The sequence below is a fragment of the Haematobia irritans genome, chromosome 4 (assembly GCF_050003625.1).
Source record: "Haematobia irritans isolate KBUSLIRL chromosome 4, ASM5000362v1, whole genome shotgun sequence".
Taxonomy (NCBI): domain Eukaryota; kingdom Metazoa; phylum Arthropoda; class Insecta; order Diptera; family Muscidae; genus Haematobia; species Haematobia irritans.
In genome coordinates this window covers 90020929-90037677 of record NC_134400.1, presented here as the reverse complement: position 1 = coordinate 90037677, position 16749 = coordinate 90020929, and the positions used below count along the sequence as shown (strand labels likewise).

Sequence of the window (16749 nt, the reverse complement as noted above, 5' to 3'; positions counted from 1 at the left end):
ATATTCTGACTTCTTCTATTATAGAAAATTCTGACTTCTTTTATTATCAAGTGTGGTTCATTGTTGGGTTTAATGAACTGCCTGAATTTATTCTGATAATTGGTTGATAGTTTTGCTACAAGTAGAGGATGCTGATGAGGAATGTGGTAATTCCGAAACGTGCGTCCATCCAACCATCTTGCAGTCTATACGGCTTTGCCCAAATAAATTTGACAAACATTCTTTTCCTCTGTTGGTTAAGCTACACTTGTAGTTTAGTCAATGTATGGTTTTAAGCTGAAATAAAAAACAACAACAATGCATAAAGAACAAAACCAACAAAACGAATGGATTTAGATTATTTTTAGAAAAATTTAACAAAACAGTATTACAAACGCAGACATCACGCTAATAACATAAAACTAAGTAAATATTTTTCGACAAATTCAAGAAAATTTATTAGACATAATTAATTTTTCCCACTTGGTAAAGAAAATTTTGCAGTTTGAAGGAAAAAAATTGGAGTGTCATACGAAGTTCAGATGAGCGCATTTGTAGTAAAATTTACAAATTTAAATAAATAATGAACTATTTTGTGCGAAGAACGAATTTTGTAAATCTTTATGCTTCATTTGTGTATAATTTTTCCCGTTTTTTAGTTCATTTAACTAACGTACCCAAAAAATTGTTAGATTAAAGAAACTTTCTCTAAACATAATAATTCCACACACAAAAAAAATTTTCTGGTTCAATCACGAAATTAATTGATCAATTTCAATTAAAAAAATTGTTGAATCAATTAAATTTTTAATTGAATATTTTTTAAAACCCAATTAAAATTTTAATTGGAAAAATTTTCGTGATATTTTTTTCTGTGCAGGAACTAAAACAGTGTTGAATTGGCTTTAGTGAAATAGAGGGTTCACTTTTTTTTTGAGTGTAGATAGCTTCCTGAAAAATATCTTTATTTTAAATAAGCCGCGACTTTGTCTCGAAATCAATACAAAAATTCAAAAACTTTGAATACAAGTAAACTTTTTTGTGTGTGGATTTTCGCTAAATGGGATATTCCTTAAAAAGAGCTTCGACGGTATATGCATACGTCCTATGTTAGGCTTTTCACTTAATTGAAATTGTGGATGAATCAACTCAAAGCGATTCGAAGATAACGCTACAAATAAAAAATCTGTGTAAGCCAATAGTCAAACTAATGAATAGTAATACTGGGCAATACATATAGCACGAAATTGATATTGTATCTCAAACTTCGTGTAATGTACAGCAAAAACTACAAAAACTAAAAAAGTCGACAAAAAGAAAATTTAACTTCATATTAGTTAATGAAAATAACATTATATTGTAGTAAGAATTATATATGATAAATAAATATAAAAATATAAAATTTCCGCATTATCCATATGTTAGTGTAATTTAGTTAAAAGAACTAAAACAGAAAAAATGCACAAATGAATGAATAAAGAATTACTAAATTCGTACTTATACAAAATAGTTCAGAATTTCTTAAAAAAATGTTTGCAATTTTCGACCACCTTTTTTTCCTTCAAAATACGAAATTTTCTTTAACTGAAAAAATTAAAAATCATGAATTTCTTGAAAAATATGTACTTATTCTTCTCAATAAGAAAGTTAGATCTTAACTGTATAAACAGTGTTAAATGTACATATTATTACATTTTTTAAGTTTTAAATATAGATAAATTGGTTAATATAAATGGATTTAAATATAACTATACAAATTTTTATTTTTGAGAAAATTGATAATGTTTCGTTTATTATTGTTAGATGGGTTAGAAAGGTACAGAATCGGATCTTTTCCATCAAAAAAAGTATTCCTGGCTGCTCTAGTGTCATTACATTGATACCATATGCGTTGAAGGCTTGTAACCTCGATGAGGTCAATTGCATGAAGGTGGATCAGTGATGTTAAATAGGTGGCCATGTTATTTTCACATCCCCATGTTCTTCAAAGCCTTTGTATATTCATATTTTTTCTATGAAATTTATTTAAATAATTTGACATACACACAGAAATATTTCCAATTAAAAAGTTAAATGAAGCTGAAAACTTTTTCAATTAAAAAATAATTGATACAATTAACTTTTTAATCAAACTCAAAACATTAAGTCAATTAGGTCATTCATTGAAAATTGTTAAAACTTTAATTAAAAAATTGATACAATTAACTTTTAATCAAACTCGGAAGAATAAGTCAGTTAAAAAATTATTTAATTGTTTTAAATTTGAATTAAAAATTAATTGTTACAATCAACTTTTTAATCTAAATAAAAACACAACAAGTGATTGAAATTAGTTATAGCCCTTAATTAAAAAATTAATTGATTCAATCATTGTTCTAATCAAACTAAGACTAGTTTTATAAAACTATTATTTGTTCCAATTAAAAAATTTAATCGATGTTGATTGTACAACAATGGAAGTTTAACTAAATAATTTACCCATCAAAAAAAGCGTCGCCAAAAAAAAAAGTAGTGAAAATGTTCTTTTTGGATCCGGAAGTGGTGCAAAATTGGCGCAGAAGCGATGATTTTAACATGGGCTTGTCATAGGACGGATGTCCACCATTACAACAGACGTTGCGCTGAAATTGCATCACTTCTTAAAGTGTGATGCGAGTCCAGTGATTTGGATGTGAATAAAGAAATTTTGTGATATTTTGACGAATAAATATTTTTTAAATTTTTTTTATGATTTTTAATCCATTATGATGCTTGTCTGGAACGTTTGACATCAAATTTTTTTAAAAATTCGCAATTTTTGTAGAAAGGATTTAGCATTTTTTTGGCAAAATTTAAATAATTTGCACTATTTTATTAATTTTTAATCTGTTTTTAACCCATAAAAATTTAAATTTCCCATTAAAAATACGAAAAAATCGAATTATAAAAAATTTACTCAAATGAACTTCCTGTGCAGTTAAAATAAAGAACATCTCTGGGAGGACATTTTTGGAGTGCTTTTAAAGTTGTGCCTTAAGAAGAACTTCCAAATTTTTTTTCTGGGTAAATGAATGAATTAAGAAACTAATTAAGTTTTCCAATCGACATCAATTAAATTTTTGATTGAATAAATAAAATATTTATTGATTTTTGCAATCAACATCAATTAAATTTTTAATTGAATCAATCCTAGCTTCGACCACATACTCGTTTGAACATTGGTGCATCATTACGTCAATTCAAATGATTGTGATATGAACGTAAAATGACACAAAGGTATAACATTCTAACTACTTTTCGAAATCACGGAAAAAAATTTCACGAAAATGTTTCCAATTAAAGTCTTAATTGAGTTTTACAAAATATGCCCTTACAAATTTAATTGATTCAAAAATTTTTTTGATTGAAACAAAACTCAATTACAAAAATCAATAGTATCAATTCATTTTTTAAATGACTTTCAATTAAGTTTTTAATTGATACTATCATTTATGTAATTAAAGACATTACAAATAAAAAATTAATTGGATGAATTAATTTCGTGATTGAATCAGAAAAAAACTGTTGTGTGTTATTATAAATAAAATAATAACGAACACAGGCTCAAATCTTACCATTATGTAATTGTTTATTTATTTATTTTTTTTTTTTTTTGTTTAATTTGAAAAACCTTCTGAAAGTATCTTAACGACATAGGTTTAAATCCACATTTTGAATTTTATTTTGATAGTTTTCTTAAATTTTATTGATTTTCTACTCTTTTTGTGCAACATTTAATTTTTTAACTGTTTTTAACTGGCAAACTTCGGAAGTGGAAAACATAGGTAGATGCGATCCAGGATGCGTTTAATAATAAATGTTTATGGAAGAACGGCTGTTTTCTGCAGATCTTTTTCTATGAGTGTAAATATATTACCCACCCAAGGAAAAAAAGGACTACCTCGAAATGTAAACCCTGTGAATTAAAACTTATCCTTAGTATTTGCTCAGATTAGTATTTTTCTTCAGGAAAAAAAGAAACAAAATAAATAGATATACAACGATACCGCAAAATGTTCAATAAATCTTCATTTCTATTTCCATCATTCAAAATGACATTAAATCGTTCTCAAAATTCTCAATTTTAATGAAACGACAAAAAATTCACGCTCAAGATTTCTCTTTCATATACAGCATTCACAACTCTTCCAAGCCACGTTCATAATTGTAATCACGTTGGTGGTTTGCTAGTGAAACATATTCTACTCTTATGTTCTCATGATTCCTCGTGAGCTACGAAATCGTGGGCTAATACGCTCGAGAAATAATTTCCATTCAAATGTCAATAAAATTAATTTTCTAAATTGGTAACCTACTGAATATGACTACCAACAGTTTATAGCGCAATTTATTAGAATTTGATACTCAATTGTTGGTAAATAAGCACATTATTAACATAAATAAGCGCTCCATATCTAAATTAGAAATCAACGACAAGCATACACACAAAACACGAAAATGGTGATAATATCTTGGGGTGAGTTAAAGCCCTCATACAAACAAAACAAATATTACTTGATTGTGAAATCAAGTATTTTACAATGTTGTTTTTCCTTTTATTGATATAATTGTCAAGTCTGATGTATGGGGCTCAACCTAATCTATGTTAGTGAATGTGGTCTTGTTAAATCAGGAACTAATTTAAAAGCAAATGCTTCATATAGTTTACTCCGGCTGAAGCCAGATCTACCGATTTATAATAGCATCTGATGGGCATGCAAATGTATCTACTTCAGAAATTAGTCCTAAACCTTAATTTGTATACTATATAACATACTGTTCAACTAAGAATCAAATATTTTTATTTATATTTTATTTTATTTATAACTTCTATAATTTATCTTTTGATTTGTATAAATATGATCATGTACGAATCATATAGTTAGCCTTCGAAAAACGAACAAATATTTTCACATAAGTGGCGATTTATTTTTCAACATAAACCCTGTTTTCTTTTGGTAATAGATGCAACATTTGTATGAGCTATTCAGAACATCGTTGCACCAGTGGTCCAGGATACACTTATATGGTAGAATCAGTAATAAAACTATTTTCTCTTGTTTGTATGTGCTTGGCCGTAATTCCTTCTGTCAAATTCTCTTGCTCTTATTGATTGGTTTGCGTGGGTGAGTGATTGGCCGTAATCCTGCTGTCAATTTTCATATAAGATTGTTATTTTTAATGAATTAATACTTTATATTTTTACATAAGATTATAATATCCGTTAGAGTAATTCATTGTAATTCGCTAAATCGAGCTCTTAAAGGCTTTGAATTGCTTAAATAAGTGGAAATAAATAAATAATTCTCTAGCAAATAGGAACAAGTAAAGGTATACTATGCTCAGTTTTTTCACCAAAACTTTGAATGGAAAGTGCTTAAATAAATGGAAATAGATTTTTACAAAATCTTGTCAAAACTAGGACAGTTTGTAACACATCGAAATATCGATTTCAGACTATATAATATATCTGGGAGAAATTCTAAGACGATATAACCATATCCGTCTGTTGTAATCGTTTTTTTGTTTGCAGGCAGGTCAAGTTCGAAGATGGGCTATATCGGTCCAAGTTTTGATATAACCCCCATATAAACCACCTCCGATTTGGGATGTTGGGCTTCTAGAAACCGTATTTTCTATCCGATTTGCCTGAAAGGTATTTAGGACTATATAGGATGTTTGATATCTAAAGTATTTTGGGATCACAAATAGGTGTGCCTATCAGTCCATGTTTTGGTAAAGTCCCCATATAACATAGAGCGATCTCCCGATTTTGTTTCTTAAGCTTATAGAAACTGTATTTTTTATCCGATTTGCCTGAAACTTAAAATCTTGATGGTTTTTTGAACCATTAATAGATTTGCAACAAATGGTGTGCATCGATCCATGTTTTGGTATAGCTCTCATATAGAGTTTACTTCTTGCTTCTAGAAACAGTAGTTTTTATACAGTTTGCCTTAAATTTTGAATCTAGAGGTTTTTAGGGCCATAAGTAGACGTTCCGAACATATTGTGTATCGGTTTGATATACCCCCCTTATAAACTTGCCATCCGAATTTGGGGTCTAGATTCTGTAGGTTTTTTCATAACCACAATAAGGTGTCCTGTTTTTTTTTTTTTTTTGCATAGCACCCATATAGACTGATAACTCCTTGGGCTTATATAAACCGTAGATTTTATCCGATTGGCCTGAAATTGTAACGAATTTGGTAAGACCTCCATAAAGACCGATTTCACTTCTTGAGGGTATAGAAGGCGCACTGATCATAAAAATTGCATGAAACTGAAAGTAAAATTTCCAGATTTACTTCTTTTAACCATTTGAATAATGGGGATAAAAATCTACGGATTTTAGATTTCAAATCAAGGTGTTATTTCATCATTTCATCTTGCATATTTACACGGGATGTTTATGATTCCTCTAAAACTCAAACAAAGATGGTTGTTACAAATCTAGAATCTGATCTAGTCTTCATAGGTACAATCTTTAAATTTATCTTCGGAAACTGTTATGTATTGATCTGGCATCTTCATGACAGGATCTTCAGAAAGGATCTACAGAAAACAGTCTACATATTAATCCAAATAAATCAAAACTATAAATCATGAGCAATCGTACACACGTCGTTTCGTCTGATCTACCTGTTAAAGTTGGTAATGAAACCATCAAGAGAGTTAAGTCAAACAATCTGGGAATCATGTTTAATTCCTCATTAACTTGGAAAGATCATGTTTGCACCACTGCTGGGGAAATTTTTGGTATGCTCCGTACTCTTTATCAAACACAATATTTCACACCACTGCACATCCGCATACTGCTTGCAAAAACGGTATCAAACGCTTTGATAGTTGTGCTGCTTACACTAAATGTCTTTATGGTATAGAATTTGCGCAACTATTAAACATCAGAATGTTAATTTTGCTGCAAAAGATTATCTATACCAAAGAACCAAAATATCTTTATGATAAATTATAGAAGAATTTTAATTATTCCACAACATCAGCTTCTAGTATCGGAATGGCACTTTTTATTCAACGCCGCTCGCCTGTGGAACTCTTTACCTGCATCGATTCAATTTATTGGCAATGCTAATACATTCAAGAATGCCTTATATGGAAATTTTTCTGCCTAACACTAATACTAACCTATACACACTATTTTCATTATACTATCTGTCGCTTTTGCTACATTTTTGTTTTCATTTTTTGTTTTTATTGATTATGATAAAATATTTCTATATTTGCTGTGATTTGTAATTATAATTGTTGATTTGTAATTGTAACTTTAAATGATTCGAAATTGTAAATCGTACCAACATTAATCACATACTGTATTTTAAAATATTTTGTATATCTTGTAGTATGTGAATGAATAAAATAAATAAAAATTAAATGGCAATAATACACACATTTTAAGTCATTCCGTGTTAAGCTTAAAAGATGTATTACTTTCGAGTACCATTCATTCTTTTATTTCTGAGGAATATAACAGAAACCGTACAGGTTGATCTGATCAGCTTACGAGAATATATCTCATCAAACCCCTCTGAAAATCTATATAATATCAACCCGCTACGACGAAGAGTTTTCAAAGGAATCTATTATATTTGATTCATGAAGGTGGGTATTTAAGATTCGGCCCGGCCGAACTTACAGCTGTATATACTTATTTTTTTTTTTTTCAATTTGAAAATTTTTCCGCTCCGACCGGGTGTTGAACCTTGGTTTGTTGGCACCATTAGAATGTCTTAGTACACTCAGCCACACACGCCATTGAACACGAAGCATCGAAACGTCAATTACAATGCTTTTGACATGATCGTAGTATGATACCAAGGCATAGCATTCTAACTACTTCTCGAGATGTTCTTTATATTATGACTAAAAAATGAAGAACACATGTTCAAATCTCACCAATCTCAAATATTTTTCGAACAAAATATTATTTTATGTTAAACATCGTTATACCAAAAAAATGTTCGGTACATATTTTTGTATAAAATATTGTCAAAAGAACTTCCATGGAAGTTAAAAAGGTTCATATCCCCGCGAGGGGATTTTTTCTTTTACTTTTTACTGATGTTCTATTCTTTTTTGCGAAGTTTAATTGTTAAAAGTTTGAATTTTCATTTCAAACTGCAAATAGCGTATATTCGACTTTTCCAAAAGAACTTCATCGGATGTGCAAAATTGGTGGAGGACCCCGGGGTGCGCTTCCGATTTTTTGCTGGGAAATATAAAGGCATGTTAACGCAGCATTTTTTGAAGTCTATATCAGATGGGACTGTTCTAACCATTGTAAAATTTTCTTTTATTAGAAAACATTTCGTCTTGATTTGGGAAAGTGTTACAGCTGCAATCGGTACACTTGTTATTTATGATTTAAAATAGGAGCTTTTGAAATAATAACTTTGATGTAAATCTAAATAGGCTTTGAATTGATTATTGAAATTTCTTTATATGTATACTAGTCTTTGTAAAACCTTCATAAATATAACTTGAATTTCTTTATACAAATTAAATCGTCTATCGTGTGGCTATTTTAAATACAAGAGGTTATGGGCGAAAAAGAGCAACACGGAACACCTCAGTTTAACGGCAAGGGATCGACGATTGGCAATTTCGTGTATAGATTCATTTGGAATCCCTCGATTTGTTGACCGTTCTAACCGGCGATCCTCCAAACGAAGCTGCTCAAAATGTGGAGTTCTTAAAAAAGGATAAAAAGGCGAAAGACAAGATTGTAAGCTTCCTCCATGCTGATTGTATAAGTTTTGTTCGCGAAAAAGAGACAGCGAAAGAAATGTGGGAAAGTTTAAGACAAGTTTTCGCAAAGAAAATTCTTCTGTGGTCAGTCATTTGGCTGAATTTGAAAATTATATAAGACAATTGAAGCTTGCTGGAGCAAATATGGAAGAAAGTGATGTATTGGCCCAACTATTTTTGACTTTACCAGAAAAATTTGATCCTTTAGTAACTGCTCTGCAGAACGTTGATGGTCTCATATTAACTTTTAACATGGCCAAAGAAAGATTAATAAGCAAATAATTAAAATTTTCTGACAGAAATGAAAAAGTTCAACTTGGAAAAACAGCGTTTTCCAGCAAGAAATTTTTGAAGAAGAAAAGGTTTAATGGCAAGTGTTTCAAATGTGACAAAATAGGTCATCAAGCCAAGAATTGCTGGCAGAAGGATGCAAGATCTGCAGAAAACAGGGCGGTTCTTTCATGACATACATATGCTGCTTCATATGCTGCTGTTTATAAAATAAATCGAATTCCATCGAGAGCAATTGAGAACACGACAACGCCATCATAAAAATGGTACGGAGAAATTAAAGAATATACCGTGAAGATTTATGAGGACAACATACGATGTATTGGAATGTCAAAGAGTTGGAAAGCAAAGGAGTCAAACATATTGATATAAAGCATCATTTTTTGAGAGACCACGCAAGAAATGGATTAATAAGTGTGGAACCAATTAACACTCAAGATCAATTGGCAGATGTATTTACAAAATCATTAGATATTGGACGTTTTTCTAAGCTATGTAGAAATCTTGTACTGGCCGATTGAGAGGGGGTGTTGAGGTATACACCTGCAATCGGCACACTTGTTATTTATGATTTAAAATAGGTGATTTTGAAATAATAACTTTGAAGTAAATCGAAATAGACTTTGAACTGATTATTGAATTTTTCTTTTTATGTATACTAGTCTTTGTAAAACCTTCATAAATATAACTTGAATTTCTTTATACAAATTAAATCGTCTATCGTATGGCTATTTTTAAATACAAGAGAAAGTTAATCACATATAGTATTTTTTAGTTTTTTTTCCTCTGTAAAAGGTGCAAATAAATACATTGTCATATCAAATGAAGTTTTTCATTGAGCGGGATACAGGGAAATTTGAAAACATCCCGCGTTCTCGGGAATAGAACAAATCGGAGAATAAAAATAAACAAATATTAAACTTAATAATAGATTAAGAACATGTTTTGCATTTGCTCAAAAATATTTTTCTCCAATTAAACGTAACCTTTTCACGGTCACATTTCATTAAAATTGTATTGTTGCCTGGGATCATTACCTTTAAACTTACAGTGAAATTTGTTTGCCCCAGCAAACAAAAACTTTTCTAAACTCATTCGACAGCTTAAAAGTCCACAATCTTTAAAAATACTTGTTCGCTTTACCAAGAGTTACGAAATTGTAACCGAGGCACTGAACGCACGTTTTACAGTATTTTCTATGATCACAACAGGTTGTCCAATAGAAAAATTTGTTTCCTATAGGGAAACAAAAAAAATTGCTTTCCACGGTGTTTTTACATTTTTCCCCCAACGGCAAAGGGAGTATCCATATTATCGGTATACAATACAATTTTTTATAATATCCATTCTTATTCGGAATCGCAAAATTTTTGGTTTTACCATATTATTTTAACATTGAAAAATATAAACTTAAATATTGAAATGAAATTTAATGAGAAATTCAAGTGCAAAGTGCATTGAAGTCAGAAAATACCTTGATTAGAAGAATAAATTCTTGAAATTTGCGATTCCTAATATCGGAACATTGTTCGAATTTACATTTTCGGTGACAGTGTTGGTCATAATAATATGGACTATTTAAGTTAATTTTCACATGTTCACCAAACACAACATACATATATACACGAGGCCAATGTACATAAATACCTCCACAACTGGCACAAATAAGATATTTTGAAAAATTGGGGCGTATCCAGCCATTGACCTTTGATTTCTATTCATCGTTCTTAAAAAGAGACGTGACGAGATATGTATGTAGATAAACTTACATAATTCGCAGGAGCTCCTGGTGCCGGTGGAGCATTGGGATTATAGCCAGGAGGCACATATCCACCTTTATCTAAATTACTCATTGGCATCGACATGTTTGGTGTAACGGACTAGTATTCAAATATTTGGATAATATGGAATCTGCAATAAATAACATAGGGACAGTTGAGCTTAATTAGATTTGTAGATAGTTTATATTTTGTTATATGACTGGTGCATAAATGTATATAATTGTATATTTAAAAAATTCAATATTTAGATGTATATAGTTAAATTCGGCCCGCAACACAAGTATGAGGAGGTATGAAGGCCTACGTCATTATTTATTTTCGCAATATTAATAGGGAAAACATCAATACTTGCCTCAAACTTCCACCTTTGTATTAATAACGATAACCTCGTATACTCTTAATTAAACTTTAGTTACTTGTTAAAGTGTATTTCGTTATTTACTATAATTCTTCGCTAAAATATTGAAAAAATAATACTTTGCAAAGAACAACTGCCAAAACTATGTTTATGCTAAAACATGTTGCGAACAATTTTGTATGGCGTCGTCTCCATCAGCTGTTACACACAGCACTAAACAGGGTAACCATAACTTTATATATTTCATAATTAAGACACATCAATAGTTTTGCGGCACAACGGCTACGGTCCCAATAATAACAGGATGAGCGTTTTTCAAATGCAACAACTTTTCAGTTTGAGGGTAAATGTAATTTTCAACATAAATTCAACTTGACTTGAAACAGCTCATCTTCAATTTGCCAAAATGTTGACGAAATCTTTGAAAAGGTGTTGAAAATAAAATGTGAAAACTTTGACAAAACACTACCCTAATATGCAACGAGAAAACCATGTGGTTTTCAATACTTCTTTGTGCAACGAAGTTCCTGGTCAATTGGAAGAAATAAAACAATTGGAAAATTTTAGACAAATTACTGAATTTACTCCAAATAGTTTATAATAATAGGTAAGTGAAAATAAAAAATTAAATAAAACTTTGAGGAAGTCACTACCCTGCCAACATTTTTTGAATTTGGGGGCGCTTCTGAGAATCCCCACTACGTCGAAAACAGTCGTATACGATATCCAAAACTCCTCGGAAAAGCGCCGTCACTATTGAGAAGTTGTACCACGCCAAGTTACTACAAAAAATTATCGCATGAGTGCAATTATTAGGTGCCTTTTTTAATAAATTTAGAACGACGCCAATAAGAGCCCCTTCAAACAATCAGAAAAAGTGAATTTTAAGATAGTTGTAAAAGAATCATTGTGGTCAAGTAAAACCCGATTGTTTAGATGATTATTAATTTTATTAAACATTTATAAATTCTCATAAATATAACATTTATACGACTATCACATCACATTTAACATATTTTTATGCATTAATAAAAGATTGATGTTGAGTTACAAGTTGCAAGTTACATGTTGTAGCGTCTATCAGCCAGTGCTTTTATTCCCAATGGAGGCAGCGTGTCTGGAAAAATATTTGAAAAACTATCACTTTATTCCATTTGGAAAGTCAAAAATTGTTCACCAATATACCTTTCACAATTTTAAGCGAAATAACTATGTTTTTAGCACTTCATTATCATTTTTATTTAAATAAAATATAAGAAGCTAGTTGTGTTTGGTGTTTCACAAGATATAAAATGGCTCTTGTAACAATAGTGATGGCAAAATACTTCCATGTACATTTTGTACTTTTTGATATATTTACCCCATCACTTACGAGTCTGTGATAGCGATGAGGATGAAATGGAACGTTGAAATGCTGGCAGGGTATTATCTTCAACACCTTTTCAAAGATTTCGACAACATTTTGGCAAATTGGAAGTAATTCGCAAACAATTTGAAGATGTATTGAAGATGAGCTATTTCAAGTCAAGTTGAATTTATGTTGAAAATTATATTTACCCTCAAACTGAAAAGTTGTTGCATTTGAAAAACGCTCATCCTGTGTTTATTGGGTTGGGTTGTAACAATAGTGATGGCAAAATACTCTCATGTACATTTTGTAGTTTTTGATACGCTTCCATCACAGTTGGCGATGGTAGTAGTATCATTTACCAGCCTGTGGTAGCGATGAGGTTGAAATGGAACTTTGAAATACCGGCAGGGATATATGAAGACGTTCAGATTTTTATCAAGTGTTGTCAAATTATGGATGGAAAAGATCAAATGAATTGATTGCAAAACTTTTAATATTTCTAAATTACTTGAATTAAAAAATAAGCTGGTTTTCAGCTTGAAAACGGAACATAGTACTTACCTTAAAGCAGATAAATTAACTCAATTTATGCGCAGTTTCTTGTTCCTCTAGATTTTGGCAAGACTTTACAGGAAAAGTAATCGCGAAAATAAAGTGATTTTTAACTCGAAAACCGAACATAGTAAAAACCTAAAACGTGGGTATTAAATTCGCATTATAGCGCTAAAATTTTTTTAGCGGTTAGGTTAGGTTAGGTTAGGTTAAAGTGGCAGCCCGATTAAATTTCAGGCTCACTTAGACTATTCAGTCCATTGTGATACCACATTTAACTAAAAGTACCTATTACATATGGGCACTTCTAGTCTTAACCACTGAACCTTCTCTATTATTTACTTTTGTGGAACCAACCAGATTGCTCCAAAAACATTAACAAACTGCTTAAGTTAACGTTTTCCATGTCAGCCAGTAATCTAAAGCTATATGCTCCTAAAATTCGCTTACGCCTTACACAAAAAGCAGGACACTCACACAAGAGGTGTTTAATTGATTCCTTTTCCTCCACGTCATGACAGCTTACACAATAGTCATTATAATTGGCACCTATAGTTTTTGCAAATTCGCCTATCAGGCAGCGACCCGTTATAGCAGATATTAGGAGTGCTATCTGACGCCTTGAGAACACTAGCATATCTAGTGTGCGGTTTAAGTTTAAATGGGGCCATATTTGCTTGGTGTCGTTACAACCCTTGCAATTTTCCCATCGAATATTGGCCATCATAACAGCCTTCTCACGCAGTAAGAGCTTGCAGGTGGCCAGAGGCATACCAACAGATTCTAGTTCCCCTGGAATATGTAAGGTAGTTCCTAGCCTTGCTAACACATCTGCTTCACAGTTCCCCGGTATGTTCCTATGACCAGGCACCCATATTAGGTGGATATTGTACTGCTCAGCCATCTCGTTGAGAGATTTGCGGCAGTCTATGGCCGTTTTTGAGTTAAGGAACACAGAGTCCAAGGATTTTATTGCAGGTTGACTGTCTGAGTATATATTAATGCCAATATTTGTTGGAACATTACTTCTCAGCCAATTCACCACCTCTCTTATTGCCAATATTTCAGCCTGAAAAACACTACAGTGATTAGGTAATCTTTTCGCTATTCGAATTTCCAGATCTTTAGAATATACTCCGAACCCCACTTGTCCATTCAATTTGGAGCCATCAGTATAGAAATCTATATATCTTTTATTCCCCGGGGTCTGTGTACACCACGCCTCACTGTTGGGAATTAGAGTTTCAAACTTTTTGTCGAAAAGTGGTTTTGCCAGGGTGTAATCCACTACGTTAGGCACATCTGGCATTACTTTGAGGACCGAACTATGACCGTACATTTTTTCCGACCACAGCGATAGCTCGCGCAACCGCACAGCCGTTGTTGCAGCTGACTGTTTGGCCAAAATGTCTAAAGGCAATAGATGTAGCATGACATTAAGGGAGTCTGTTCCTATCTTACTAAATGCGCCTGGGATACATAAGCTCGCCATACGCTGAACTTTATCTAAACAAGTCGGTTTCTGAAGTGCCGGCCACCAGACTACAACACCATATAGCATTATAGGTCTAACCACTGCCGTGTATAGCCAATGCACAATTTTTGGTCTTAGTCCCCACTTTTTCCCTATTGCCTTTTTGCACGAGTACAAAGCTACCGTGGCTTTTCTCGCCCTCTCTTCAATATTAAGCCTAAAATTCAGCTTCCTGTCCAAAATAACGCCAAGGTATTTTGCACACTCACCAAAGGGAATTTCAGTACCCCCTAAGGAAATGGGCCTAACCGTGGGAGTTTTGCGATCTTTGCAGTACATGACTATTTCTGTCTTTGCTGGATTTACACCAAGACCATTATCTTTCGCCCATTTCTCAGTCATCCGGAGAGCTCTCTGTATAATATCTCTGATTGTGGATGGGAATTTTCCCCTGACTGCTAGCGCCACATCATCTGCGTATGCCACTACTTTTATCCTTTCTTTTTCTACAGAAACCAAAAGGTTGTTTATAGCAACATTCCAAAGAAGAGGTGATAGAACTCCTCCTTGGGGTGTGCCTCTGTTCACATACCTTTGTATGGTTGCTTGCCCTAGTGTGGCTGAAATACGTCTCTTCATTAGAAGTTCGTCTCACAGCCTAAGTATACCTGGATCAACATTCAGAGTTTTCAGTCCATTTAATATCGAGCTCGGATGGACATTATTGAACGCCCCTTCGATGTCTAGAAACGCCACGATTGTGTATTCTTTGACAGATAGTGAGCTTTCAATAAAGCTGACCAGTTCATGCAATGCGGTCTCAGTAGACCTGCCCTTCGAGTATGCATGCTGTCGTTTCGAGAGCAAACCTGAATCCACGCTAGTTCTAAGATACATGTCTATCATCCTCTCCAGGGTCTTAAGTAGGAATGAGGATAAGCTGATTGGTCGGAAATCCTTCGCACTCGAGTGAGAGGCTTTTCCTGCTTTAGGTATGAAGACGACTTTTGTTTCCCTCCACTTTTCTGGAATATATGCTAAGTTTACACATTGTTTATATATCACCGTCAACCAGGGGATAATTCTTTCAGCCACTGCCTGTAACTCCGCCGGAGTAATTCCATCAGGTCCGGGGGATTTGAATGGTCCAAAGCTATTTAAAGCCCATTTTATTCTAGATTCCGACACAATTTCCTCGATAGGAAATGATCGCTGAGCCTCTGTTACACCGCCGGAACATGGTTCAACCGTCTGATTTCCAGGGAAGTGTGTGTCCAAAAGTACCTCCAACGTCTCCTCACTGGACGTTGTCCAATTTCCCTCCGATGTTTTAATGAAACCTGGAGCGGTGTTAGTGGATGGTAGTACCTTCCGTAGTCTGGAAGCCTCTGACGTATTCTCAATACTGCTACAGTAATCATCCCAAGAGTTTTGTTGAGACCTTCTCAGTTCTCGTTTATATTCTCTCAGATTCATCTTGTAAGTGTCCCAATCCTCCGGAGCTCTTGTGGACTTTGCTTTGTTAAAGAGCTTCCTGCAGGATTTCCTCATATTACTTAACTCCGTAGTCCACCATGGCGGCCGATTTTTTCCCCTTGGCTTTCCTCTAGGGCAAGCAGCTTTCAGTGAAATGTTGAAGGCCTTAGTAATCCGCTCCACTGCGTGTTCGATATCTTGCACAGTGCTCATATTTGTCTCCGGCACTTCCGGTATCATCAAATTGAACGATTCCCTATACCTATTCCAATCAGCTTTCCTAACATTTGGCGGAAATATGGTCTTTGAAGTACGAACAGCCAATCTGAAACTGATGTAGCGATGATCTGAGAAGCTATGTTCCCTCAAAACTTGCCACTCAGATATCTTATCATTCAGTTCCGGAGAGGTCAACGTTACGTCCAAAACCTCTTGTCTGTTCCTGGTGACGAAGGTTGGTGCATCTCCCTTATTGCAAACTACCAGGTTAGTACGCAAAATAAACTCTATTAGCGACTCTCCCCTTGCATTAGTATCACTACTTCCCCAAATACTATGATGTGCATTTGCATCGCATCCCATAATGAGTTTTGTCTTTGTTTTTAGTGACTCATCAACTAAGGTCTTAACGGCACAGGGTGGCATATCCCTATCATGTCCCATGTAGACCGAAGATACCCAATATTTGCATGTGGATATCTCT

The 16749-nt window shown here is 33.1% G+C and overlaps 1 protein-coding gene and 1 long non-coding RNA gene across 2 annotated transcripts in view; both read right to left on the bottom strand.

The window, feature by feature from the left end:
* Positions 1 to 11381, bottom strand: part of scramb1 (phospholipid scramblase 1) — a 51951-nt gene extending 40570 nt beyond the window's left edge. The window contains exons 1-2 of the mRNA XM_075304157.1: positions 11188 to 11381; positions 10824 to 10965 (exon numbers count right to left, since the gene is read on the bottom strand). Coding sequence (XP_075160272.1) covers positions 10824 to 10919 — 96 coding nt within the window. The 5' untranslated portion in view covers positions 10920 to 10965; positions 11188 to 11381. The remainder of the gene's footprint in view (positions 1 to 10823; positions 10966 to 11187) is intronic.
* A 719-nt stretch (positions 11382 to 12100) lies between these two features.
* LOC142236635 (uncharacterized) lies at positions 12101 to 12487 on the bottom strand. The gene is made up of 2 exons (XR_012722130.1): positions 12379 to 12487; positions 12101 to 12310 (listed from the first exon to the last, which is right to left on the bottom strand). It is a non-coding gene; the product is annotated as an uncharacterized LOC142236635 (long non-coding RNA).
* Between the last annotated feature and the right edge of the window lie 4262 nt (positions 12488 to 16749).